The sequence below is a fragment of the Suncus etruscus genome, chromosome 14 (genome assembly GCF_024139225.1).
Source record: "Suncus etruscus isolate mSunEtr1 chromosome 14, mSunEtr1.pri.cur, whole genome shotgun sequence".
NCBI lineage: Eukaryota > Metazoa > Chordata > Mammalia > Eulipotyphla > Soricidae > Suncus > Suncus etruscus.
Genome location: NC_064861.1, coordinates 17,479,024 through 17,505,022, shown reverse-complemented (window position 1 = coordinate 17,505,022; position 25,999 = coordinate 17,479,024). Strand labels below are relative to the sequence as shown.

General features: G+C 39.2%; 1 protein-coding gene across 3 annotated transcripts in view; it reads right to left on the bottom strand.

Annotated features, from left to right (window-relative positions):
* The window catches only part of KCNN2 (potassium calcium-activated channel subfamily N member 2), a 158,663-nt gene that overhangs the window by 19,015 nt on the left and 113,649 nt on the right, over positions 1-25,999 (bottom strand). For all 3 annotated transcript variants that reach the window (XM_049786877.1, XM_049786878.1, XM_049786879.1), the window contains 2 exons: positions 20,809-20,950; positions 3,112-3,222 (listed from right to left, as the gene is read on the bottom strand). In XM_049786877.1, coding sequence (XP_049642834.1) covers positions 3,112-3,222; positions 20,809-20,950 — 253 coding nt within the window. The remainder of the gene's footprint in view (positions 1-3,111; positions 3,223-20,808; positions 20,951-25,999) is intronic.

Genomic DNA, 25,999 nt, shown 5'->3' with positions numbered 1-25,999 from the left:
TATATAGCGAACGATTTTATATTGTGTAAATTGTTTTATTTATTTATTTATTTATTTATTTATTTATTTATTTATTTATTTATTTATTTTTAAAGCTAAGCAAATCTTTAATTCATTTACCAACAGCTCCAAACTGACTGATCAGGGTCATCTCTCACAGGAGATGAGGAGAGTGCTAAGGCAATTCGTATAGGAAAGAGATATAGGGAGGCTCTAGCTTCTGATTATCTAAAAATGATTGGTTGTTGTCTAGGGTACCTTCTTACTGCTCCTACTGCTCTCTCATGTCCATTTCAGATAGGCTACCTGGTATGGCCAGGTAGCTTGGGACGGTGTTCATGGACACAGGTTTGAGAAATCTTAACATTTGGTCTTTTACAAAATGGTGTCCCTCCTAGTTGAGAACCAAAAAGAAACCTAGCATGCGGTTTTATAAAATGGCATCCACCTTGTTCAGAACCCAGGGTCCCACATTTCTCTCCTTTTCATATGTACCTGAGTCAAATCCTTGACATTCCTTAAGAGTCTTCCTCCCTGTCCCTCCTTCTGTGCACATCTTGGGACCTTAGCTCAAGCATCTTAACTGCACCTATGCATGCCTGAATAAAGTGGATGAGGAAATTAATTATGCAAGGACCTACTTTCCTTCCTTACAAAGACAAAGCTGGAAATGTGTCTTTTTCCTTTGTCATTCACAGCTCAGAATAGCTATAACCTATTTCCCTCGTGAGTATCGAAAGTGTTTCTCCTAGATGGTTTTTCAGGGAGTAGTTAATCTTTTATTGTTTTTTTCTAAAATCAGTCACCCGCTTAAATATGCATTTCAAATTTTTCATCTTAGTAGCATGACTCTTTTTCCTTGTTATTTCTGATTATTTTGAATAGAATTGTTCTATTAGAAATATTATCAACAGGCCAATTTAGATATTCTATAAATAACCAAGTGGGATCAAGTTTTAAGTAAATGATGCCAGGGTGATGACTTGATGCAAAATAATGTAGAGAGGACTTATGAAGAACCCAGATCTTTAGTATAATAATGGAGTAAGTGTCATAAACCAGAAATATATGCTCGCTTCTAATGCCATCTTAATATTTGTACTTAGCCACATCTTATCTAGAAAAATGAATTGGCAAGAAGTTTCTTTCTTAGGCCTAATAAGAGATGCTGGTACCAAGAACTACAAAGTAGTTTCACTTTAGATGATTGAGAATGTGAATTTTAAAATGAGGAGGAGAGCACATCTTACAGCCAATCTTTCTCATTTTATCCACATCTTTATAAAACACATATAAAGGATGCCTCAGTAACACGATAGTGAACATGGGGAAGTAGTCCCATTCACGAAAGCTAAAGGAGGTTCTAGATCTCTCATCACATTTAGGGACCCAGAATGGACTTTAGGGAATTATCTTGTCAAAGCTGCAGATGGAAATTATTATAAATTGGGGGCTGGACAGATAGTACAGGAGGCAAGGGATATCCTTGTATGCAGTTATCCTTGGTTTGATCCCTGGCATGGTGTATGGTCTCCTGAGCATGGTATTCCCAAAATGAGTTAGACTCGGAGAATCCATTAAGAGAAACTGCCTTATCAGAGCAATAGGGCAGCCAGAAGGGCATTTGCCTTGCATGCAGCTGACCTGGGATTGATCCCTGGGATCCCATGTGGTCCCCCGAACCTGCCAGGAGTGATTTCTGAATGCAGATCTAGGAGTAACCCTGGAGCACTGCTGGGTGCTCTTGTCAAATGTCTTACTTTATGCAATCCAGAACCTCAAACAGATGTGAGCCAGTACTTTTTTCTTGGGTGGGGGGAGAAACCCAGTAGTACTCAGGGGATTATATTCAGTGCTGGAAGTTGAACCTGAGTAAACCACAGGCAAAGCAAATGCCTTATTCCTTGTGTGATCTCCACCTGAGTTAGTCTTCTTATTACTATGCATTTTTGTTTCTTAAGTAAAAAGATCCCTAGCTCTCCTTTAAGCTCCTCATTTACCTTTGTTCTTTTACTTTCCTCTAACATTTGAAATGTTCACAGCTTTGGAGAGCAAATTCAGGTAGAGAAAGGATATCACATAGGAGACATTCCCACATGAAAAATGCAGGCTGAAGACATAGTATATAAATGAGTGGTTGATTTAATTGTCTACATGCTAAATGTAATGGAGTCTCACACACCAGTATGATAGGTAAGGCCTAGCACCTGAAATTCATGTTTCCATTATGTAAATATTTTTTATGTAAATAAAATATGTGAAAATATGTGCACTTAAAATTACTGATTAGCAGCAGTCACCAAACTAAACATGATTCCTTTTAGGTATATAGCCAAGCATGAACATATAGAAATATTTAGAATTAGAACTTTGTGTGAGGTCTCTATTGATTCTTCTGTGGGTGAGTGACTAACAAATCAGTGTATTTTGATATCCCAGAAATGGCCTGATTGAATTTCTCTGGAAAGAATGGTTTGAGAGCCTGATAAGTACAATTTCTCTTCTCCCAGTCATTTCTTATTACTGTGGAGGGTTTTGAGGAATTATAAAAGAGATTAAAAAATGGTTCTCTTGAAAAAGACATGAGTTTCACCTAGCAGTCTTTCCTCACTAGGATGGAACAAAGGCTGGCCTGGAGAGTGATACTAGACTCTTACCTGCCCTTAGGTGCAAACCCACTTTTCACATCTCCCTGAGCCTATTCCCAATCTTGGGGGGGACACAAAACTGTTGGGTTGTTTCTGATTGGGCTCTGCAACTGTTTCTGTGAGTTCAGCAAAACAATATATGACTCAGTTGTCCAACAGGTGTGAATATCACACCAGCAACTGCATTCTATGCTGTTCCATTAGCAGGTCATTTCCGGTATGCCACAGCTGAGACATTAGCTATTCCCATAGTCTGGCACAGCCTTGTCTTCCAGAATAAACATCAAAGTGTGCCACTTACTGACCTTTACTATGAGGTTTTTATCAAACTGTGAAGAAAATAAAAACTATGAATGGTTTAAAGTTAGGGCATTCATACAAATTAATTCCATCTATTTGCACCTCTGAGGTCAAACTGGGAGCCCACTATGAGCAACCCAGTAGCTGCACGGTGACCACTTACTCTCTTAGTCAGCTGAGTGTCCATCATGAAGTTGTGCACATGTTTTTCTGCTTTGGTAAGTTCTAGCTTCCTCGCCACCACAGCAACCACCAAGGCTGTACAACCAGCACCCTGCAAACCAGAGAAGCCCCAAATGGTTAACTGCTTTCTGTCTCAAAGAAAGCACTTTCCACAAAGCATTGTGAAGATGCAAAAATACTTTAGGTTTCCACATCAATAAACAAAAGCCATCTGATTTGTCTTTAGCAACATCATTTCTCTATTTTAACAAGGAAAGGCATGGTTAAACACATTTTCATTGTAAAGATTCCAAAAGAAAAGTGACTGGATTTTCCTAAATGGAGCACAGCAGTCCTCTACCTCTTAATATAATAAATAAGCATGAAAGTATGCAGTATTAATAAGAATCACTAAAACAAATTCTCAGCCGCAAACCATTTTTAGAATAGAAAAGCACTGCTAGGACCAACTTGACATGAACACCTCACCAGTGACTTTCTAAAGTACAGTTTGCTATGTGAAAAGCCCAGTGACTAGGCATAGGACAGAGTGCTTTTGGCCAGAATGTCAGCCCCAACCCATGCCAGCTCAGCACACAGTTAACAGAATGAGTGTCTGCAGGGCTGATCAGGTGGCCCCATTACAAGCTTGTTTGACAAGTCTGAATATTATTTTTATTTGAGTTTTTGGGGCTCACTTGGCAATGGTCTGGGCTTAGGTCCTGGGAATCAAACTCAGGTGAGCTACATACAAGTACAGCCTTACCTACTATACTTTTTCCTTTGACTCTTGAGTCATTGTCATAATTTTTTTCCTTCCTGAACCCAGTGCTTCTCACATGGGGGACATGTACTCTCCAACATAGCTACATTCCCTTTGTTTATTTATGTTTTAATTGTTTTATTGAAACCATTGTGAATTACAGGTCCTTCCTAGTTGGATTTCAGGAACCACCAGTGTTGACCTCTCTCTACCAAAGTTCCCAGTGTGCGTCCCATAACTCCATCCTTAGCCCCCTGGTCTACCAATTTAACAGGTCCATTTTAAGTTTAGATTGTTATAGTTTGGGTCTCTTGATTCTATTTTTGTTGACTTTGGCTTGGGTATTTAGTTCTGACCTCCCCTCTCCCCCATTACATCTCCTTTGTATCAGCTAAAAGGGAAGACTACTAGCCAGACAACATCACCCAAGATAGTTTCAGATTTACCCCGAATTTTCTTATATTCTAAAACCTGCTAGTTTTAAGAAAATTGGATGGCCCACGTCTTAACTGCAACTAAATTTTGTTATAGAATTTACAGCCAATCCAGCATATATTATACCTATGATAGAGTTTAATTCTGGGGTACTTAAGAACTCATTACTCATTTCTTAAGAACTCAATATAACAAGCAGATTTCAAGGTGTTATGTTTCCAGGTCTTTGTGGAAAAAATAAAAGCTTCATGTTGGGTAAGTGAAGCAAAAAAGCTTTCCTTTCACAACATGGAATATCAGTGATTTATTTTATTTTATTTTTGTGCATTCTATATAGTTCCTATTTTCTGCAATGAGCAGATAGTACTTATATAAGCATATAATGATATGTTTAAAGTGAATTTGTTCTTTAGCACTTAACCTGACATTTACATATTTGTATTCACCTAAACATATTTAACCTACAAAAGTGCTCTGAGTTTAGAACCATATTGCTCTTATGTTTTTATTCTAAAATTAATCATGCAATCATTTCTATTTGAATTTATACATGGAATTGAGACATTTAGCTTTGAACCAAATGATGAATTTGGGGGGCTTAATGATTGAGGCAGGAGGAAGAAAAGGTATCAGCAACTACCAATGGGAGATTTTATTGAGCCAATAAAATTTTAGTATAATATTTCTAGAGAGTTTTAAAAAAATCCCATCTAGTCCTGTGAAATTGAGATTCTTGAAAATATGGTAATATTGATTTATGATGAAAGAAAGAGGCTTGAAGATAGTCACATATGTGACCCAGAAGAGCCCCAATAGCATTGTTGATTATAGCTTCCATATCTGTGATAAAATAGAAAGTGAATGGTATTTCAAAACAAATGGAAACGTTCAACTTATTATTGGGGGCATCCCAAATAGTGCTCAGGAGATCTGGGGTCCCTCTGTTGATTCTTGCTATGTTTTTGGTTTAAAGTAAGGACCCAAGAACGTGATGCTTCCCAGATGATATGGTGTTGGGAGTTGAACATGGGTCAGCAGCATGCACCCAAATCACTGCATCATCTCTCTAGCATCTTGCTTCCTTTTTAAAAATAAACATTCAAATGTGAGTGTTTAAAAATGAGAATTAATTCTTAACTTAAAGCTTGAACAACATTTAAATCATTAGTTCTTAATCCTAATGGTGAGTGGAATCATTTTGAGAGTTTGTAAAAACAAAACCCAAACTTCACAGCCTAAGAAATGGTGCCTACTGCCATAAAACCCAGTTTCAGGAATAAATCTCACCTACAGGAATAATTTAAAAGTCTCTGAGGTATGCAAGTTTGTATTGCATTGGGGCAAAGAAAAGTTTCTGGGAAGATAGTGTTAGGGTGCAGGCAGGCAACTGAACTGGCTTGATTCTCAGCATCACCAAGTCTCCTAAGTATCACTACATGTGCTGCATCCTTGGGTCCAAACACAGCTTGGGAGATTTCAACAAATTAAGAAGTATATCAGAGGCATTTGTTATGCAGAGAGAAGGACATAATAGACAAGGAGACTCCTGGCAGGGGCTTGGGGGTCCCTAATCACAGCAGGGTCCAGCTGTTGATACAGCAGTGTCCAGAGTTGATAGGAATGAAAGATCATCTTTTAAATCATCTGCAATGGACTTTACTGACTTTAAAATATCTGCCACACCACTATGAGGTATTAACTAGATTGGTTCATCAAAGTTCCCAAGTACCTCACCCCTACTCGGGCTGTGGAATGGGGGAATCAGCAAAGGAGTTGAATGGGGGAGGAGTTGTTCCTGGCACACACATATGCAAGAGCTCTAGGTGGCAGCTGATACTCTTTGATGAGCCTGGTTCTCCCCTGGCAGGGGGCCACTGATGAGAACCTTTTGGAAAAAGACCAAAATTCTCTCCCTGGAATGGAAAATCACCAGGATCATTTGTATGCCTGTTTCTTCTTGGGCTCTCATCTTCCAGTTGACTAGTCCCTGCTTAAGCCCTCTGCTGCCAACAGGACAAGCAAGTGGGGCTGAGACCTTAGCAAATGGTCACAACTGCCATTGCTCACACCACTACCCACACTACAGCCTGAGAGCTGAGCCATGGAGGAACCTTGTCTTGTCCACAATGTCCGTAGGTTTAAGTTTCAGTTTCATGAGTGTTTCAAAAAGTGCACTTTGCTTGGTTTTTTGTAATCATAGGAGGACTGGATATGGATAGAACCACTTTCAAAAACAATTTTGCTAGGTTCCTCTTACTCAAATTGGATAGCTTTCTAGGTTCAGGGTAAAGTCCTAGAAACATGCTGGAGGGAACGGTAGCTTCTTAATGGTGCAAAGGCACTCTATTGCTATGCCTAGGATTGCCCTATTTAGGCAGGCCTGGATAATGGAAGTCACCAGGCTTTAAGAGCCTTTCCCCAAAGCTAATCACCACATCAGGACTGTGGAATGCCCAAGATGATAAGTTAGTGAAGGCCTGAATGAGAGGAATTACTTACCTTCCCCTGAACTCAGAAAGACTTTTCAATACCATTCTCATACTCTTCAATACCAATACAATAAGGTAGGAACCTTATTATGCAATGAAGAAAAAAGTAAGCAAATAATTTAACCTGTGATCAAGATGCACAGGTGTCTAAAAACTAAACAGGGCAGGGGTTGAAGTAATAGCACGGTGGGTAGGGTATTTGCTTTGTATATGGCTCACATGGGTTTGATCTCCAGCATTCCATATGGTCCCCAGGTGTAGCCCAAAAACCAAAAACAAACAAAATCTAAACAGAGTGAAAAAAAAAACTGAACAGGGTAGAAAAAACACAGTGTATTTAGAAACAAAGTTTAGGGGTTTTGCTTGGATAGTTTATCATCTTCCCTTCTAAGGAGTATAAGAGCCAGAGAGAAAAGAGTGGACAAGAGAGTCTGTGTCCTTAGGAAAGACATATATGATTGTGCAATCATCTATGCCAGACCACAGCAAACAGAAAGTGCTTAGAAAGCACAGAATTTCTAGACTTGTGGCCCTTGGAGATGTTCAGATGCTACAATGGGCTGGAAAGCATAAAGTAAGTGAGGAGAAAGGACCACTTCTTAAATGAAAGTCATGTTAGCCGTGGAAATGAAGGATTCAGAGGTACCACTTTTTTTCTTAGAACTTAATTTCTTGAGCAGGGGTTCATGATAAATCTTTAAACTTCGTTTTGCAAGAAAATGTGTTTGGATCATCAGTAAATAATTTGCACCATATTTTGTAGACCTGGGGTTGCCAAAGAAAAAAGTTGAAGAAGTCCTGAACTTAATCACCTCTGATGACCAGGATCCTCAAATCATTATAAAAGACAACTTAACACTTCATGGCTGGGAGGCTGTACAGAGTCAGAGTGTGGGCAAGTACCCATGTCCAGTTCTTGGCACCACATGGTCCCTGGCACAATTTCATCATGCCCTTGTATCACTGGCTGACCCTCCAGGCATCCTGTGCATTGTTTGCAGCCTCCACTCCCCAAATAATATAAGCCTGAAGAAAGAGGAATTCCTTAAAGAAATCAGAAAAATACTATACATGTCAAATAAAATAGGTGTCTAGCCCCCAAAAGACAATAGGGGAGAAATACAGCTATTGCACTGTAGATCAATACTGCAAAAAGATCTTACTCATTAATATAGATGCACTCAATATAGGATCACCAGTTATTCATATAGCTAAAGGGAGACAGAAACACAATAACAAGGGGATGTGTAACTATCCCCCCAGGGCAATGGACAAATCATCAACAAGGGAATAATGGGCTTAAATGACAGATGAGATGGCATCAATAGAAATTTAGAGAGCAATTAGAAAACAACAAAATATATATTCTTTTCAAGGGCGCATGGGACTTTTCCAAGGATATGTTCATGCACAAAGCAACATTAAATAAATTTATGAGCACTAAAATTACATCAGCCATCCTGTCTGATCACAATGATATGAAACTAGAAATAAACCAGCAGAGGGGTGTCATGAATGTCAGGAGACCACACAATATGCTACTGAACAACTATTGAATCAATGAGATCAAATCACAGGAGGCACACAAAAAAATAACTAAAAAATGAAAATAAGGTTTACCAGAAGCTATTAGAAGCAGCAAAGTTGGAGTTTAGAAAAAATTAACAATATTGGTCTACCCCAAACAGGGAAAAGAAAGATCCTTCTAAGTCAGGAGAAAGTAGAAAATAATAGAAAAGTTAGAAAGAAATAAAAAGAATTAAAAAATAGATGATTCAAAAGATCAAAAAAACTAAGAGTTTTTCTTAAGATGAACAAAATAGGGACCGGTGTGGTGGTGCTAGAGGTAAGGTGTCTGCCTTGCCAGCGCTAGCCTAGGACGGACCATGATTCGATGCCCTGGCATCCCATATGGTCCCCCAAGCCAGGAGAGATTTCTGAACTCATAGCCAGGAGTAACCCCTTAGCGTAACTGGGTGTGGCCCCAAAACAACAACAACAACATCAAAAACGATGAACAAAATAGACAGTCCTTTAGGTAGACTCAAAGTGAAAATACACAGAATGAGAATCAAAGTTACAATCTATAGAACAAATCAGAAGAGAGGACTGTGCATAATTGTATGGCAACAAATGGGACTATTTCTTATAAACAAAATATTCTAGGACTAGATCAAGAACAAATAGAAAATCTAAGACGACTTACCACAAATAAACTTAAATAGTCATCAAAAGGTCTTCTAAATAAACAAACCTTGGCCCAGATTGATTGATTAATCCTTCTCAAACTCTGCCACATTCTAAGAAGCCATCATTACTCTGATTATTAAATGAGATAAGGCTATCACACAGAAAACTGTAGATCACTATCTTTGATAAACATAGATGCAGAAAATGTATTCTGTTAAGACTTAAAACTCTCAACACAGAAAAGATTACATATGACAGATGGACAACCAATACAGTGAGAAAAGCAAGAGCTCTCTCCAACGATCAGGAATAAGATGCTCTCACCATTGCTAGGCAATAGAGAAGAACAAAAAAATTAACAGTTTTCTATGCATATAAATATACATAGAAAAGTCAAAGCATTCTTATAAAAAGTTATTAAAATACCCAGATACAGTAAAGAATTAAGCTACAGAATAAATAATCAGGAAATGTTATATAGCTATACCCAAATAGTGAACTAGCCAGAGAATTGGAAGAAAAATACAATTTATCATTTCTTCTATACAAATATATGTACAAAAGATTTTATGATATTGTTTAAATTATTTGAAAAAAATGAAAGTGTATTTTGTGCTCCTGGATAGAAAGAATTGACATAAAATGTTTTTAATGCTTAGAGCAGTTTAAAGATTCCATGTAATACCTACCAAAATTTCAGGCTCATTCTTTACAGAATTAGAGTTAAAAAATAATGACATTTATGTGGAATTTCTAAGGACCTCAACAGTGAAAGGTAATCCTGAGAGTAAAGAACAAAAAAAGAGGTATTGTACTTCTCAACTTCCATCAATACTGAAAAGCAGTGGTAATCAAACAGCATGGTATGGGAATTACATGAAGCATTGAAGGAGACAGAAGTCTCAGAAATAAATAGATAAATAAATGGATAGCTAATTTATGACATTACAGTTAATAAAGTAAGGAAAGGTTCTTCAAAAATTATGTAGAAAAATCCTGACAATCACATGCAAATGACTAAAACTATACCATATCTAAGACCATGCACAAAAATTAATTCTCTAAGGGTTAAAGGGCTTATGGAAAGTTCGAACACATTAAAATACATAGAAGAAAACACAGTCAATACATTTCCTGACATGAAACAGGCCTTTAGAGGTTCAACTTCAATACTAATGAAAAAATAAATTAAAAAAATAAAAGAAATGAAAGCAGAATTAAACAAATGGGACTATTTCATATTTCTGCATGGTGAAAAAACAATCATCAAAATAAAAAGACATCCAGAATGAAAGAAGATATTTGCAAATCATATCTTCTATAAGGGTCCTTTATGCAAATGCAGAAAATGATCATAAAACTCAACAACCACAGTAACCAGCCCAGGTTGGATCCCAGGAACATCATATGGTTCCCCCAAGCCCTAACAGGAGTGATTCCTGAGCACAGAAGCAAGAATAAGTTTTAAGCACAGCTGGGTGTGGCCTCAAAACAAAACAAACAAAAAAGAACTACAAAAAGCAAAACTGCCTGATTAAAAAAATGGAGAGAGGAGCTGAATAGATGCTTCCCTCAAGATACAAATGGCGAACAGGCACCTGCAAAGATACTGTACATCATGTCTTAGGGAAACAAGTCAAAGCAACAATGAAGTTAGACCTGTGAGAATAGGCAGCATCATAAGGCAAGCAGTATTAACTGCTAGAGAGAATCTGGGAAGAAATAATGATTCTGTTGAAATGCTAATGTTTACAACATCCCACTGTTAAATGAGCTGCCGGTGGTCTATTGAAAGATCCTCAAATGATGAACACAGATTGACACCCAATTTTAGGAGACTATTAGTCATGAAAATTGATCAAACTATAATTATATAAAGTATGCTTTTAACCTAAAATTAACCTAAATCCATGAAACACAGACTGATTGGATTTGTTCTAAGGCTTGGTTTATTCTCTAAGAGAAGGTAAAATAAGAATTGGGAAACTGCCCTTTTTTACTTTTCTGATCCCTAGGGCTGACTGACTCAATTTCCGACTGCGATAAATACATTTTTACTTGACTTGCCTGACATAATTGTTTTTCCATTAACATTAGTGTAACAACAAATTTTGTCAAATGAAATTCTGTGAAAATTCTCTGAAAGTCCTTAGTTTTGTATTTCGGAATAGTTCAGCTCCCAAACCTAAACAACACTTAAGGAGGTCTGGGAAACAAATCCCTTCTACCAATGTGGGGATCAGCTGTCACTTCCCAGTGTCAGGAGAGGAAGTGTGTGTTGAGTTCAGTGCCCAAACCTGAGCCTAGAAAACACAAGATTGCAGGCAGTGTGTGTGTGTGTGTGTGTGTGTGTGTGTTTGTGTGTGTGTGTGTGTGTGACTCAAGATTTGTGGATGTGATGTGAGTGTGTGTTTAGTGTTCCAACCAGGGCCTAGGGAACTCAAGATTTGCGGGTGGTGTGTGTGTGTGTGTGTGTGTGTGTGTGTGTGTGTGTGTGTGTGTGTATGTTGAACTCTATGCTCAAATGCTCATGGTAGCTGGAGGAAGGCAGTGGAAAGCTGCTTTATCAGTGAGTCAGTCAGGCCTGCCTTTCATTCTCCTTTCTAGCAACAAAGTCAGAGTGAGGCAGGACTCATCTTGTGTGAGGTGAGTGCTGACAGCTTTTGAGGAGAGCAGGTGAAATGTGGAGTCACCATATGGATAGCTGGAAGGTTGCAGCTTCTAGTTACACTGACTCACATCTGGATGAAAACAGCTGTCTTATGCCTGAAGACATTGTATTAAGGGCAAAGGGTAAATTGGCTTTGAGGTTTATGCATTATGGTTCATCAGAAAAGTGCTCTCCTCACTGGGTCTGCATTGAGGAGAGGCAGCAGGCAGACCAGAAAAAACCACATCAAAAATTCCTTTAAAATTGTTTGATCAGATGCACCTAAGGTCAAATCTTATGGCAGCTGGTAAAGGATGTGGATACTTTTTTTTTTTTAAACTTATTTATCCATGTAACACCAGAGAAGTTTTCAATCTAGATTCTGAGAAGTAATGCTCACCTGGAAAGACACAAGGTAGCAGAAGTAATTCAGATGTAAGACATGTCCTTTAATCTCAGTCTTTCTCCTCTGACAAGCTTGACTTTGTTACAACTCTCTCTACACCAGGTAACCTTGATGCTGGCAATATTATTATCAAATGTTTGCATCCTAAGATGTGTGAACAATGGAATTTTTCTTTTCCCTTTTGCTCTCTGAGTAAAATTTTATAACTTGTAATGAACTGGAAAACATTTATACATTGCTTTTGTTTAGAGAGAAGTACCAGGGTATGGAAGAAACCACATCTGAAACAATGTATATGTGTGTGTGTGTGTGTGTGTGTGTGTGTGTGTTTGTGTATTTAGGAAGCTAAAGCAGATTTTTCCATGTCTAGGTGACCATTTGTGGGCCATGTACCAGAGGAAACTCTGCCCTAAAAATAGCTTCTATTCCAGATTTGAAGATGATTATCCTTCTCAAGTTCGGAGTAAAGAGCTATTAAGAGTTGCCATAAATTCGCAAAAATAGAGAAGCAAAAATTATGAGTGACCTTTACGCTAATGAAAGTCATTAACTCAGTCATTAATAATGAAGATCTCCTTATTGGTAAAACGAGAGTCTTACTAATAAGGCTCTTTTTTGTTTTATATTAGCATGAAGATCTGGATTCTACTCTTAAAATAATCGTCTGCATAATCAAATATAAGGGAAAAGTAGGTGTTATGTCGATTTGCACAGATAGAATCTGGGAGAATAGGATAGCTTTTAAGATACTAGGGAAAATCAACAGGGCCTAAGCATTGAACACGTTCAAGCAAACTAACAGGTCCTTGCTCTTGTCCCCTCTGTTCTCATTACGTCATATTTTGTTTTGTTTTGTTTTTCCTTCTCTCGCTTCTTGTCTCCCTCTTCTTCCACCTTCTCCTCCTCACTATCATCAATTCAATCTATGTCAAATAAAAACCACATGGTTACCTCCTCTATAGGAAAGGAAAGCTGACTTATAAGGTGCTGTGGACAATACTGCAAAGGTGTTTACTACACCTATATAGATAGACCTCACTAACAGCGATCAGTACTCGAGACACGAAACCTATACATATCCAAAAGTTGATCTTTTAGTTTTCTTTCCTTACAAGTACTATACTTACCTATCTTTCTGTACTCAGTGCACCTTTTGCCCTCTCCACCTCTCTACATTAATATACACCTAAGCTAACTTCTATATGTTTATATGTGGGCAGGAACACACAGGGATAGGAATCCTCCTTAAGGGACAAACCTAAACCACAAACAACCCATACCTATACCCCATATAACCCCTCCCATATATTAATCCCTTCCCCTCCTCCAGAAATCCGACTATTCCTTCACCCCTCAATCCCACGCCCAATATCCCCACCACATTGTAACTCTTCACCTTCAGTTCTTAATCCATTAGGAGTCAAGACCGACCTCCTACCCCCAATGAACCAGTACCCACTACCCAAGTGAAGAGACACCCACTCAAGTTCTCACCTCGTTCCCGGCAAGAAAATACAATCAATACCCTGACTGACTCATGCAGTGTGGCCCTCCTAATCACCTCTCCCTAACGGGGACTGTAGCTTGATACTGGAACTAGCTCCAAAGGACCCCCACTGCAAGAACTCTACCTAAGCCTGGTCCGCACACCTCACAAGGAAATCTCAAAAGACAATGGGGAAGCCTATACTTTCATCGTAAGTACAGACCTATATAACACTACCTCTTACACTGTTTCTCTCCAAATGTAAAATAATCTGTTTCACTTCCTCCTTTTTTTTTTCTTTCTTTTTCTTCTTTTTTCTTCTTGTTGGTTTTTTTGTTTTGTTTTGTTTTAGTTTTTGTTTTTTGATTTGATTTGTTTTTGCTTCTTTTGGGTAACTCCAGGCAGCGCTCAGAGGGTGCTCCTGGCTTTATGCTCCGAGATTGTCCCTGGTGGGCACAGGGGACCATGTGGAATGCTGGAATTTGAACCACCGTGCTTCTGCAGGAAGGATAGACACCTTGGCTCCATGCTATCTCTCCTGGACCCACTTTATTCCTTTGATTCATCTTTTATTTAATCTTTTTTTTTTAAAAAAAAGAAACTTTTTTTCTTTAGATATATGTGAGCATATATATTTTTAGTTTTTGGCGTGTGTCTGTTTTCTTCTCTCTCCACCCCCAAAAATCCACCAGCAATATAATGTAGCACCACTTCTTCCTGCAAAGACATATTAAACAAAGGGGAAATTTTACGTGTAAAAACAAGCTCTTATTTACTAGGGATAAGAACTCATACTTCTTTACAATACAGGGACATCTCCCACCCTGAACTTATGTCATGTGGAACCAACTTAGACTCCAGGGAACTAGACACCGACTGTCCAGCCTTGACTCCTGGATCCCAGACATAGAAATGACAGAGTTCTCCACAACAGCTCCAAGAACCAAATCCCCTCCAGGGCATTCATAATGCTGCTCTGATGCCAACATGCGCCAGTTCTAAATTTATAACCTGACAACGAGGAAATGGGAACAACTTGATCTAAAAGCAAATTGTCCTTCCTCATCAGCCAACGATAAGAAAAAATCAGAAAACATGTCACCCTTTGACCTGAGCAAAAGCCAAGATCGCTATATATAGATGACTGGTTGTTACAACCAGGACTCGACAGTATGCATCCTGGGACCAACAACAACAACAGCAGCAACGACAAGCTCTAGCCTAGCTTTTGGTCTATGATCTGTTCAACAAACAAGATCTCCAACTCCAGAGTTCTGATTGAGACAACCGCAACTGAACGGGTCTTCCGGAAACATAAGGAAAGACTTTATCCCAGGCTCCATTCTAGGAGCAAGATAATGACCAAGACCACCAATTACAGAAGATGGATTAAAACAATACTGAAGAAGCAGAACTCCTAAAACCACAAAGAAAGACTCCATCATAAGTTCCAATCTTTGAGCTGCACAGTCACCAAGATCTCTAGATACAGAGATCTGATTTTACCATCCAAGACCAAGCAGAAGCCTTCCATACACCACAAAAGCACCGAGGGGAGAGTAAATGATCATGCAAGGAGTCTATAGTAAATCCCATGACAGTATACTTCAGGGGTGGAGAAACCCTATAACTTCTAGGCCAAGGGAATTCCCTTTATAATATCCCCAATACTTAATGTGCCTATGCAGGGGGAAAAAGAAAAAAAAACACAAAATAATCATCTTTCCACACATTTATTTATTGATTGACCAATTTTTCGATGTCTTTATTTTGGTGTCGATATTGAAGTTGATATCTCCAATTTTATTTTATTTTATTTTATTTTATCTTATCTTTCTCTTTCTTTTTGCAATCCGGCATGATTTGATTTCAGAACTGAGACTATTGTGTAGTGCTTGTCTTTATTGCTGTAGTGCTCACTGAATATTTAATTTGATATTTCTTTCTGTATTGTTGTGGTGTTTCAATTACCTTTTTCATGTTCTCTCTCAAACTGAGGTTGAAAGCCTTTAGAAGGTCTCCGCCCATTTTCAAAGTATTTGACTTCTTTTATTTATTTATTTTTTATTTTTTCTTATTTTGTACCCCATTCTATTGCTTTTCTTCAAACAAAACCACATAACTTGATTTATCTAGCTCTGCCTCTTAAATAGAGGGGGAAACAAGGGAGGGTACCAGAGCCAAACAGATATATGACCACTAATAGTAAGCTAGACAAAGAGGGGTCCACCTACTCTAGCAACCTGGGGGTGATGGTGGGGTATATGGGTTGCAGAAAGGGAACTGGGATGGGGGAGGACAAATTTGGTGATGGGTATTCCCCTGATTCAATGTTAAAAAGTCCCTAAAATACTATTGTGAAAGATATGTAAGCCATTATGGTCACAATAAAAATTTTTAAAAAATGAAAAAAAAAGATACTAGGGAAAGTCAATGCTTTATTTTAAGAGTGTTGGAGACACTGACCCACTAGCAAACACACTCCAGTGTAACAATGTAGAATCCTCCCAAAAGAAGAAAGTCATTTCAAATTCAACCCACTAGTGTCCAGAACATCTGCAAAACCAAATGACTATATCTGTTTTTTTCATAACCTTAAGTTTGTAAAACAATATCTAAAAGAAGGAAAAATTCTTGTGTTAGTTAAGCTTAATCTATAAGTATGACTCAGTGAGAGGAAAATTTCTATTTGACCAATTGTTCACAAGAGAATTTTTATCAGAGAATTTTGGTATTTAAGATTCACTTATTTTACTATTTCTTGTCTATAACTGTCTACACAAAATTTTATATACACAATATTATATATAGTTATATCACAAGAAAATATGATGGGCCTCCACTAGTAATTTATGATATTTTTCTAATAAGATTTATCTCTCAGAAATAGTATTGAAAACTCTCTCATCAGAATTTCACTGTGTATTTTAGCCTGAGCACTACAGATTCATCTTCATGTTTGGAAAACTATGCAGAGTAAGATTGCTATTCTAACCCTTGGCTAAGAAAGTTCCTATGGAGAGGTGACCAGGGAAACCAGTACTGATGAGAAACTGCCAGTACTGAGGAGGACCAGCAAGTGTTTGGCTGATGTGTTTGGTAGATTCCCGGAAGATAATTGTTTTTCATTATAGAGATAAAAGGCCAATTTCCTTAAGATCAGATGTGTTTCTGTTTAGTCCTACAAATTTTGATTTGTTTTCCTTTGATTTTAGAAAGTGTAAACACAAAGTGCTCCTTTGGGTTCTCAAAGGCAGAAATGACTGTTTCATTATATGTTTTATCTGCTTTTCCTCCTTGGACATTGGCAATGCACATCTAAATGAAATGCATGGATTTTCCCTGGATCATCTGCCTCCTTCTCTCTCGGGCCTTTAATAAATTGTGGAGGAAAAATACAATTTACAATACTCCTGAGAAAGCACAGGGTCAAGCCTGAATCACCTGATATATTGTCTTTGAAATACTAGGATTCCTTGAATTATTTTATATTTGAATTGTTTTCTAGTGTTTATGAAATTTTGATAGACTTTATACCTCATAATATTTTTTGAGTTTGCAGTGTAAAACAGGTGATTCAAATGCTAACTTACGGCTATTAAAATCATATCCACAAGAAAATTAACATTGGGTGTGGATCAATAGTACAGTGAATAGGGCACTTGCCTTGCATGTGACTGATCAGGGTTTGATTTCCTGGGATCCTGTGCCCCTCCAGGAGTGATTACTGAGCTCAAGTCAAGAGTAACCCCTGAGCACCACTGGGTGTGGCCCAAAAGCCAAAAAACAAATTAATAAAGGAAAAGAAAATTAACTCTAGGTGCTTTTATTTATAAAACCAAAAAAAATTACTTCATTTCATCATTTTTGATGTACTTATTTCCTTGACCAAAACTCAAATTTATACTATAATTTAAAACTTAATTTATGAGTCCTACTTGAGGTATGCTACTCAGAAGCTCCTCCTGACTCTGGGCTCAGTAGTGATCCCTGGCGGTGCCCAGGGAACCACTCATAGTGCTGGGAATCAGTAGCATCCAAGGCAAGTAACATATATACTAGAGAATAAGCCGAGTTTTTCTGGCACAAAATTTGAGTATAATCCAAAGTCGGCTTATACTCGGGTCATACAGGATTTTTGATTCGGTTTGCTTGCACCGAATCAAATGCACATAGTCTCCAGTCATCATCTGCCGCCTGCTGGAGGGGGCAGTGCTTCAGCTCAGTCCATGAGTCCTGGTTAAGCTGAAGAGGTAGGCAGCTGACCTGAACTGTATGCCACTGAACTGTTTAACCCACAATATTCTGCTTTGTATGAGACTGACAGCAGTGATGATGATAGCTGTGAACTCAGTGACGATGACAATGTCTATGCTGATACCCTCATATCATACAGCTGAAGTTCTGTTTGGACATACAGATGAATAGGAGGAGGAATCTAGTTTTGAAGGATTTTAACCTTTGTGATTCAGCTTGCTAAGCTACAGTTTTCTGCACTTTAAAGTTTTAAAGTTTTAAAGTTATTGTTGTGAGTTTAGTTTTTCTTGAGCAATAAATATTGAAAAACATTTAACCTACTGATTCTTCAATTATTGTAAATGTTTTGGGTATATATTTTTATTTTTGAAATTTACCAGTGGCTGCTGCATTTTCCACCTAGGCTTATACTCAAGTCACTAAGTTTTCCCAGTTTTTAGGGTAAAATTGGGAGGGAGGTCGGCTTATACTTGAGCATATATGGTAAGTATCCTTTATAGTCTCTCCAGCCAACAAGTAATTTTTTTTCCTTTGCCGGTCAATTTAGTAATGTATAATCCTTGTAAGGGAGATGGGATGTAACTTCTTGACTTAGAAAACAGAGGAACTATGTTCCCCAGTTCACCGAGTACAGTTCAGAATGATACACATAGCCTCTCTGTTTCTGTAAAAAGCACTTGCTCCCAACTAATATTCCTCCCCCCCCCCCAAAAAAAAATAAAGCCACTACTGAAACCCATACAAGGGAAACCTGCAACTAGATGGAAAATTTGTGCAGTCAGGTAAGATTTTGAAGAAGTTGTTCCTGAAACATGAGAACTGAAAGCAAGAGAAGGAATCAGGAAAGCAGGGCTTGGTGAATCTCATAGCGGGCTTCAGCTTTGTGGCAAGGGAAACTGCTGTGTAAATACCAGAGTCATGTCAGATTCGAGAACAAGAGTCGGTGCAGCTCGTCAAAAAGAACCAAAAAGTGATGTTCAAAGAGCCTGAGGGGGACAGGACTGCAATCATCAGAATCATTCATATCCCAGTGGGTTTGATACATCCCCCACCCCCCAATAACATCTGTGCACACTGTCATGTCCCAAAGCTGTACAAGAAGAGGCCATCTTTGGGGCTATGGGTAGAAATGAGCCCATCACCATTTAACTGACAGGTCACTGGGATCATAGGTCACTAAAGACTTGGGGAAAAAAAGTCTAAAAAACAACAGCTTTCCCCTCCCTTCCTCTTTTCTTTTTTACCTTCCTTCCTTTTCTTGTTTTTGTATTTGGGCTACATCCAACAGTACTCAGGGATTACTATTGCCTCTGCACTCAGGAATTTCTCTGGTGGTATAGTCTTAGGGGACTATATCAATGCCAGGAATTAAACTCGAGTTGTCTGTGTGCAAGGCAAGTGTCTTCCTCTGTACTATCTCTCTGGCCCCTAAACTCTACTTTTCATTAATAATATAAATGTGATACCTGACCCACCCCCATAAATTTTTCCATAATCGGGCTTGAAACATATTCTTGCATTATTGCAGGGACCTGAAAATTGGCCCTGGATCTTATTTCTTAGACAGTTGTCTTGGCCCAGTTCAGATCCCCAAGCTGGAAAAGATCATTTAGTAGCCCTGTGCACCACACTCCCTGCTCACTTTGCTGAAAAGATCCATGTTTTCAGGGATCAGGATGGAAAAGCCTGGTTCCCTGCTAACCACCCTCCTCCCACACACTGGGCAGAGGGACCCTACTTTAGAAATTTTGGGCACTTCCTGCTTCCAGTTCAACTCCCCTATGCCTTTAGCACCTTCTGCCTTCCCCAACTACAGCATGATGCATTGGCGGGATAATGTGCTCACGTGCATGGATCTGATGGGAGGGAGGCCACATTCCTGGTATTTTCCAGAACATGGGCCAGGACCACAAGGTGCCAAGGCCTAGAGCCTCCTCCACTCACTTCACTCACTTCTGACTCAGGAGGAGCTTTGCTCAAAGGTTCCAGGCTTTTGTCATTGAAAGCACACCATGAGTTCCAGGAATGTACCAAATGCCCTTCCTTTCTTCCTCTTCTTCTCCTCAGCCTCTCTTCCTAGGACCTTCCAACCCCCTCTAAATTTCCAAGTCAACTTTCCAAGCAGATCCAAGCACTTAATCTGTCCCTGAATCCAAGAAGTATCTTGAACAATTAATCATTGCTTTTTTCCTTTAAAGACACTTCCAATCACCCCTCCCTCGAAGCTCCATGCAGGGTGACTAGTAACCAGTTTCTATCCTCTTTTAGGGTTTTTACTTGAAGGTTCCCATCCCACTTGGCATATCACTAATACTCATGTAAACTTTTTCTACTATAATGAATCCAGTGGTCAAATTGTCACTGAGTTTTTCTATCCTGCTATACACTTATTTCAGGGAAGCTTGGATTTCTGGGTAAAACTGAGTTCTCAAGAGATATTCTCAAGCTTTGCTGAGGCCACAAGAAATGACTTTAGGCAGCCTCAAAAAGCCCAAAAATGGTTCTGTTCACCCAGAACTGGACCCCATTTCCAAGCTGATCCTCCAACTAACAGCATGCCCTGAGGCTGTCTGAAAAGGTGGCTAGAGATAATTCCATGTGTTTATGTTCTCTCTCTCTTTCTCTCTCTCTCATTCACACACACACACACACACACACACACACACACACACACACACTCAACCCAGATTACATTTGTATTATTTTCTTTTTGTTTCTTTTGTTTGTTTGTTTGTATGTATGTGTGTTTGTTTTTTTAGCACCTGGTGGTGTTCAGGTGTTACTTCTGGCTCTGTGCTCAGGAATCACTCCTGGCAGGCTCAGGGGACCATATGAGATGCTGGGAATTGAACCCACTTTAGTTGCACACAGACAAATTCCTTTCCTGCTGTGCTATTGTTCCAGCCCCACATTTTTATTGCTTTTCCACTGCAAAGAACACAGGCATCTCCCCAGGACTCCTGCTTTGATGGGCTAATGCACCCCCTTAGGTATATGAGTTGGGTGGTAAAAAGCCACTTACCATGATTCCAGTAAGCAGACAGACTCCTTTCCCACAGTATGTGTTAGGCACCATGTCACCATAACCAATGGAGAGGAAGGTTATTGATATCAACCACATTGCTCCAAGGAAGTTGCTTGTAACATCCTGTTGATCATGGTACCTACAAAACAGCAAACAAAGCCAAGATGTTAATAAGTCCCCTCAATTGGAGCAGCCCCAAAATTCATGTCAGAGCCTGGATCAACCACTCTCCTAGAAGTCTGCCATGGTTACTTATACTTCTAAAGACAACAGAGACACTGCATAGGGGTCAAGGTGCTAGCCTGGTATGCAGATGACTTAGATTTTATCCCTGGTACCATCTTGAGTCTACCAGGAATGACCCCTGAGTGTAGAGTCCAGGAGAAACCTTGAGCACTGCCCTGTGTAGCCCTCCCAAACCAAAATATAACAAAAATAAAGGTCAGGATGTGGGTTCACCTAAGCTGGCAGCAGGTGAAGAAGGAAGTGGCATGGAGAAAGTGGACTCAGTTTTTCTCTGTGGCTGTGGGCTGACCTGGGGTCTCAGTACAAAGTGTGGCCACTCAGGGTCCCATTCATCCACGATCTGAGTGGTCAGGCTGTATGACCTGACTATGACTTCTGGCATGGGAGCCCCATGGGGCAGATTACCTGGTACATTCAGTGAAAAAGCCTGTGACCTGGACCTTGTCTCTGCCCTGCCAGCAACCTCCAGACTGGGCCCTGTACTCTGTTGGCTTGTGTCCACCTAGGAGGCTGCACTCCCCAACCATTTACAGATGCCTCTTCTGCTCCCTGGTCCCTGCCCAAAATCAGCTCCAAGGCTATTATTAAAATTTCCTTTGCATACAGAATTTGCAGTCAGAGAAGAGAGGAAGAACATTTGTCCTGATCATTCTTTTGGTGGCAAGTTTGACTAGTGAAGAAAGGACATTTGGTGGAGTTAGTTGTTTTTAAATAGGATCTGCTCTGGATGGTGTTAGGGCCTCACATGTGCTAGGCATTTGCCCTTCAACCATTGTTCCCAGCTCAAGGAGGGTTTCAGCTAATGAACAAGCAGCTTTCATTGCTCTGCCTGAATCACAGGTTCATCTCAGAGCACCTCCATCTATGTCACATAGTTATTCCTATGTGATTGGCGATTCCCACAAAGTTCTATTCTTCAAGCAGTAACACCCCCACCAAAACAACAACAACAACAACAAGAACAAAAAAAAAAAACACCAAAAAAAAAAAAAACAGGGAGACCTTCCCTTACCATGGGTGTGGGCTGCATAAAGGAGAGACAATAGTTGATGTCCAATTTCAGTTTCAATTGAGATCATTGTTCCTTCAAGAAGGACATACCAAGAAGTGTTTATATGATCAGACTAGTTCTCCTCTCTCTATTGCATATTGGTGTACACACATGAAATATTCTATTCAGCATTTTTCTCATTTGACATTAATGTTTTAAGACAGGGGCCATCTTTGGGGCTGAAACTATGATACTCATTTTTTGTTTGTTTTTTTGTCTTTTGTTTATTTTTGTTTTTGTTTATGGGCCACACCCATTGACGATCAGGGGTTACTCTTGACTATGCACTCAGAAATTGCCCCTTGCTTGGGGGGGCCATATGGAATCCCGGGAATTGAACTTCGGTCCGTCCTAGGCTAGCGCTTGCAAGCGCCATTGCTCCAGCCCCACAATGATATTCTTGACTCTGCTTGTCCCCCATGAGCAGACACAGGAAAGCAGAACTGTTACAGGTTCTTACACCTCCAAAGATGAGTTTGTAAAATAAACATAGACCTTTAGGGGGCGCCTTCATGACTAGGCCTGAAGGACAATCTCCAGCCTTGGCGTAGAAGTCTTTCTGATCTGTTCTGCCCTTTGGATTTGTTTTTCAGAGTTTGGAACAAAGAGTGACTTTGAAAATCTCAATGGAAAACATTCACAGCCAACTGACCCCTCTTACTTGCTCCCTGGTAATAAACACATTTGTTTTAAAGATAATAAATTTCTCCCATTTTTAATTAGACTGCTTATCCAGGCCAAACACTCTCAAGTCTTATGTCATTAAATCACTTTATCAATATTTACTTTCTGTTATGTGTATGTCACTAGACCAGGTATTATAATCCTAAACTGAAGGGCCTAATTAGAAATAAATACCTTTTGAGGAGCTTTTATTTTACAGCAGAATTTAAGAGTAAATTGTCTTTTTGGCTTATAAAATAATAAACCTGTCTGAAAAATATCTTATAATGGAAAAATAACATTTCTACTACAGTTTATGTTACTACTGGACACACTTAATTATGAAGAGTAGAGGAGGAAGGTAATTAGGGACCACAGCAGAAGATTGTTAGAACAATCAGAATCTTTTCTTGGCAACTTGGAAACAAATCTTCGACTTATCAGTGGGGTGGTAGGATGGCTGAGGATACCACTGGGATTGGAATTTATGTCAAATTCACACTGGTGCAAATTATTCATAAGTACAATTTCAATAGCTAAAAATTGCAAAATATTTTCTTAGAATGGAAACTCATTTCACAAGCTTACTCAGAACTTCTCAGGAAAATGAAACATGAAGAAATGTCTCTCAGAAAACCTCAGATTCTGATCAATGGGAAACACTTGTTTAATCAAAAGCACATTACACAAGATTAAAATTCGGGCAGTGCTTGCTAAATCTTGGGTTCTTGAAAGAAGAATCTGGGGAAGGTGTGGGAAAGATGTCTCCAGCATGTCCAAATGGTGCTATATACTTCACAGATAGAAAGGACGGCTAACTTTTGGGGTGTATAGGCAACCTAATATTCCTTCCCTCAATTCCCATCCATTCCTTCATTCACTGATGGTGCCAGGTTTAATGCTGTTTCATTGATCACAAATAGCACAGCTTTTGAGAACAGCTGTTTATTCCCTCAGAGTAACCGTGCTGTGGAGTGAATGAATGAATTCTTCCCTGCTCCCTAATGACCCTCCATTAGAGCAGAATATGGACACCCCAACATCTGGTGGAAACTCCAAGGCCCTTTTTAGCAGAGGTATTCCATGCTGTCTAAAAAACACTTTACCCCACTTCTCTAATTTTGAACAAAGAACCTGCCTTAAACATGACCTTGAACATAAGCTCTTTCTCCAGACACCATAGCTTTTGGTTGACAAGGTATATACCAGGCTAGAGTACAGTTTAGTTCCTTTCTCTGTCTCCCAGGAGTTTCCTTCCTATGCCAGCACCATTCATGTGACCTTGGGTCATGTGCCAGGGAATGGATAATTTGCTCCTCCAAGGACCTCTAGCTAGAATCTAAGTTATGAGATTCCGAGGGAGAAGATGATACCCTTTTCATTGTTAGAGCTTCATGCGGTGCTTAAAAGAACATAACAGGGATCGGCATTTACCTCAGTAATTCATGTCACAGTGTGAAATACTTCTTCCCATGCTGGGCTGTCCGTAGCACCTGCAAGACTGTCGGGATTACATATATTGAAATACAAAAGAGGGTTTAAATGCATGTGACCCATCACTTCTTATGTGTCAGGTTATGGCTCCAATGTGTCAGGTTATGGCTTCAAGATGTATATATGACTTGTTAGGTAGTTTCACACTTGTTAAAAATCTATTTGAAAAAAAAATCTATTTGAACTGTAGAGGCTAATGGCTGCCAATTCATATCCTCGAAGCCTTTTCTATTAAACTTACTATTAATACTATAAATGTCAAAAGATCTTATCTTGATTGCCAGTTCTAATCACAAATGTGAGCCTGCATGTCACAAAGAGAGGCATTATGGAGATTTAAATGTGTATGATTGATCTGCCATCAGTTCTTTCTGCTGAATCTACCTTTCTCTTCTAAAATCACATGGAAATGACTGTAAGACAATGGAATAAAAGAGATAAACTCATAATAAGACAAAAATAGCCAGAGGATAAGAATGATGCATCCTTAGACAAACTGAAGTGTCTGGGGGGATCCTCTTCCAGGCAAGATTAAACAGAAGACTGGATTTATGCTTACTCAACAACCACACAACCAGACACAGTGTATGAAGCAATGATGCCCCAAACAGATGATTTAGTTACAGATATGGATACCCTGAGAAATGAACAGTCAACAGTTCAAGTGAGCCATCCAGGAACCCAACTAAGTGCCCTAAAGAAGTCCCAAGATATAGCTCAAGGAAACCAATATGAGACTGAAGTTCTTGAGTGGAGGATCAGAGCTGGGACTACAGGAAGGAGAAGAGCTCATAGAATCCAAAGCCTGAGCAGGGAACTGTGCAGAGTCAGATCCTGAAATGAGCAGGTCTTCTAGGTGACTCCATATGTCTATAAAGCTAACCCCAACATAGTGGATCTACTACATGTCAAGTGCCACAGTATCATTTTAGCAGTGGAAATAATGGGGAAAAAGACAAGAAGACAGATTGACTCGAATAGATTTCTACCTGCATTAAATATAAATGGTCATGGTACCCCCAACTGAAAGGCAAAAAATTGTTGCAGGAACCACAAAGGTTATAGGTGATATCTAACTGTTTGGGAGGCACTTTTGGTGGTGTGTAGGTGCCAATTCAAACTCTGTGCTCCGGAGGTTGTTCCTCGGGGGACCAAATTTGGGGATCAAATTAGGGTTGCTCATATACCTGATAGGCACCTTAACCCCCAGTGCTATTTTTCCAGCCCTATCTAAAATACCCATCATCTCTGCCTAACTACTTACCAAACTGGAAAGAGAGAAAGTTTATTCTCAGCATTGAGAATTAACTCAATGCCAACAATAAATTTGGGAGTAAAACAATTGGGGTTAAGTTTGTTTTTCCCAAGTTGCACATTATTCGTAGTTTCTTCTTTGCTTCCTATCCTTGGTTCTATTATAAAAACTCACAGAAAATATCTTTCCTCTGAGTTAAGCAGAATGACCTCTCCACAAAGGTATTCATATTTAGACACATGTTAAGGATATCCTAAGGAGAAATGCAGTTTTCCAGGTAGGCACCCTCCAGGGAATTCACCTTACAATAAACCCCTCTCCCCAAATAGAACTTCCTATGGGCACTCTTCAACATGAAAAAAATAGCAACTAACCAGCACCCACTTCAAATATACTTGGCACAGAAAAAAACTGAACAGAGAAGGGTAGATGAAGAAAGAAAGGCAGAAAGGCAGGAAGGAAGGTAGAAATAGAAAAAT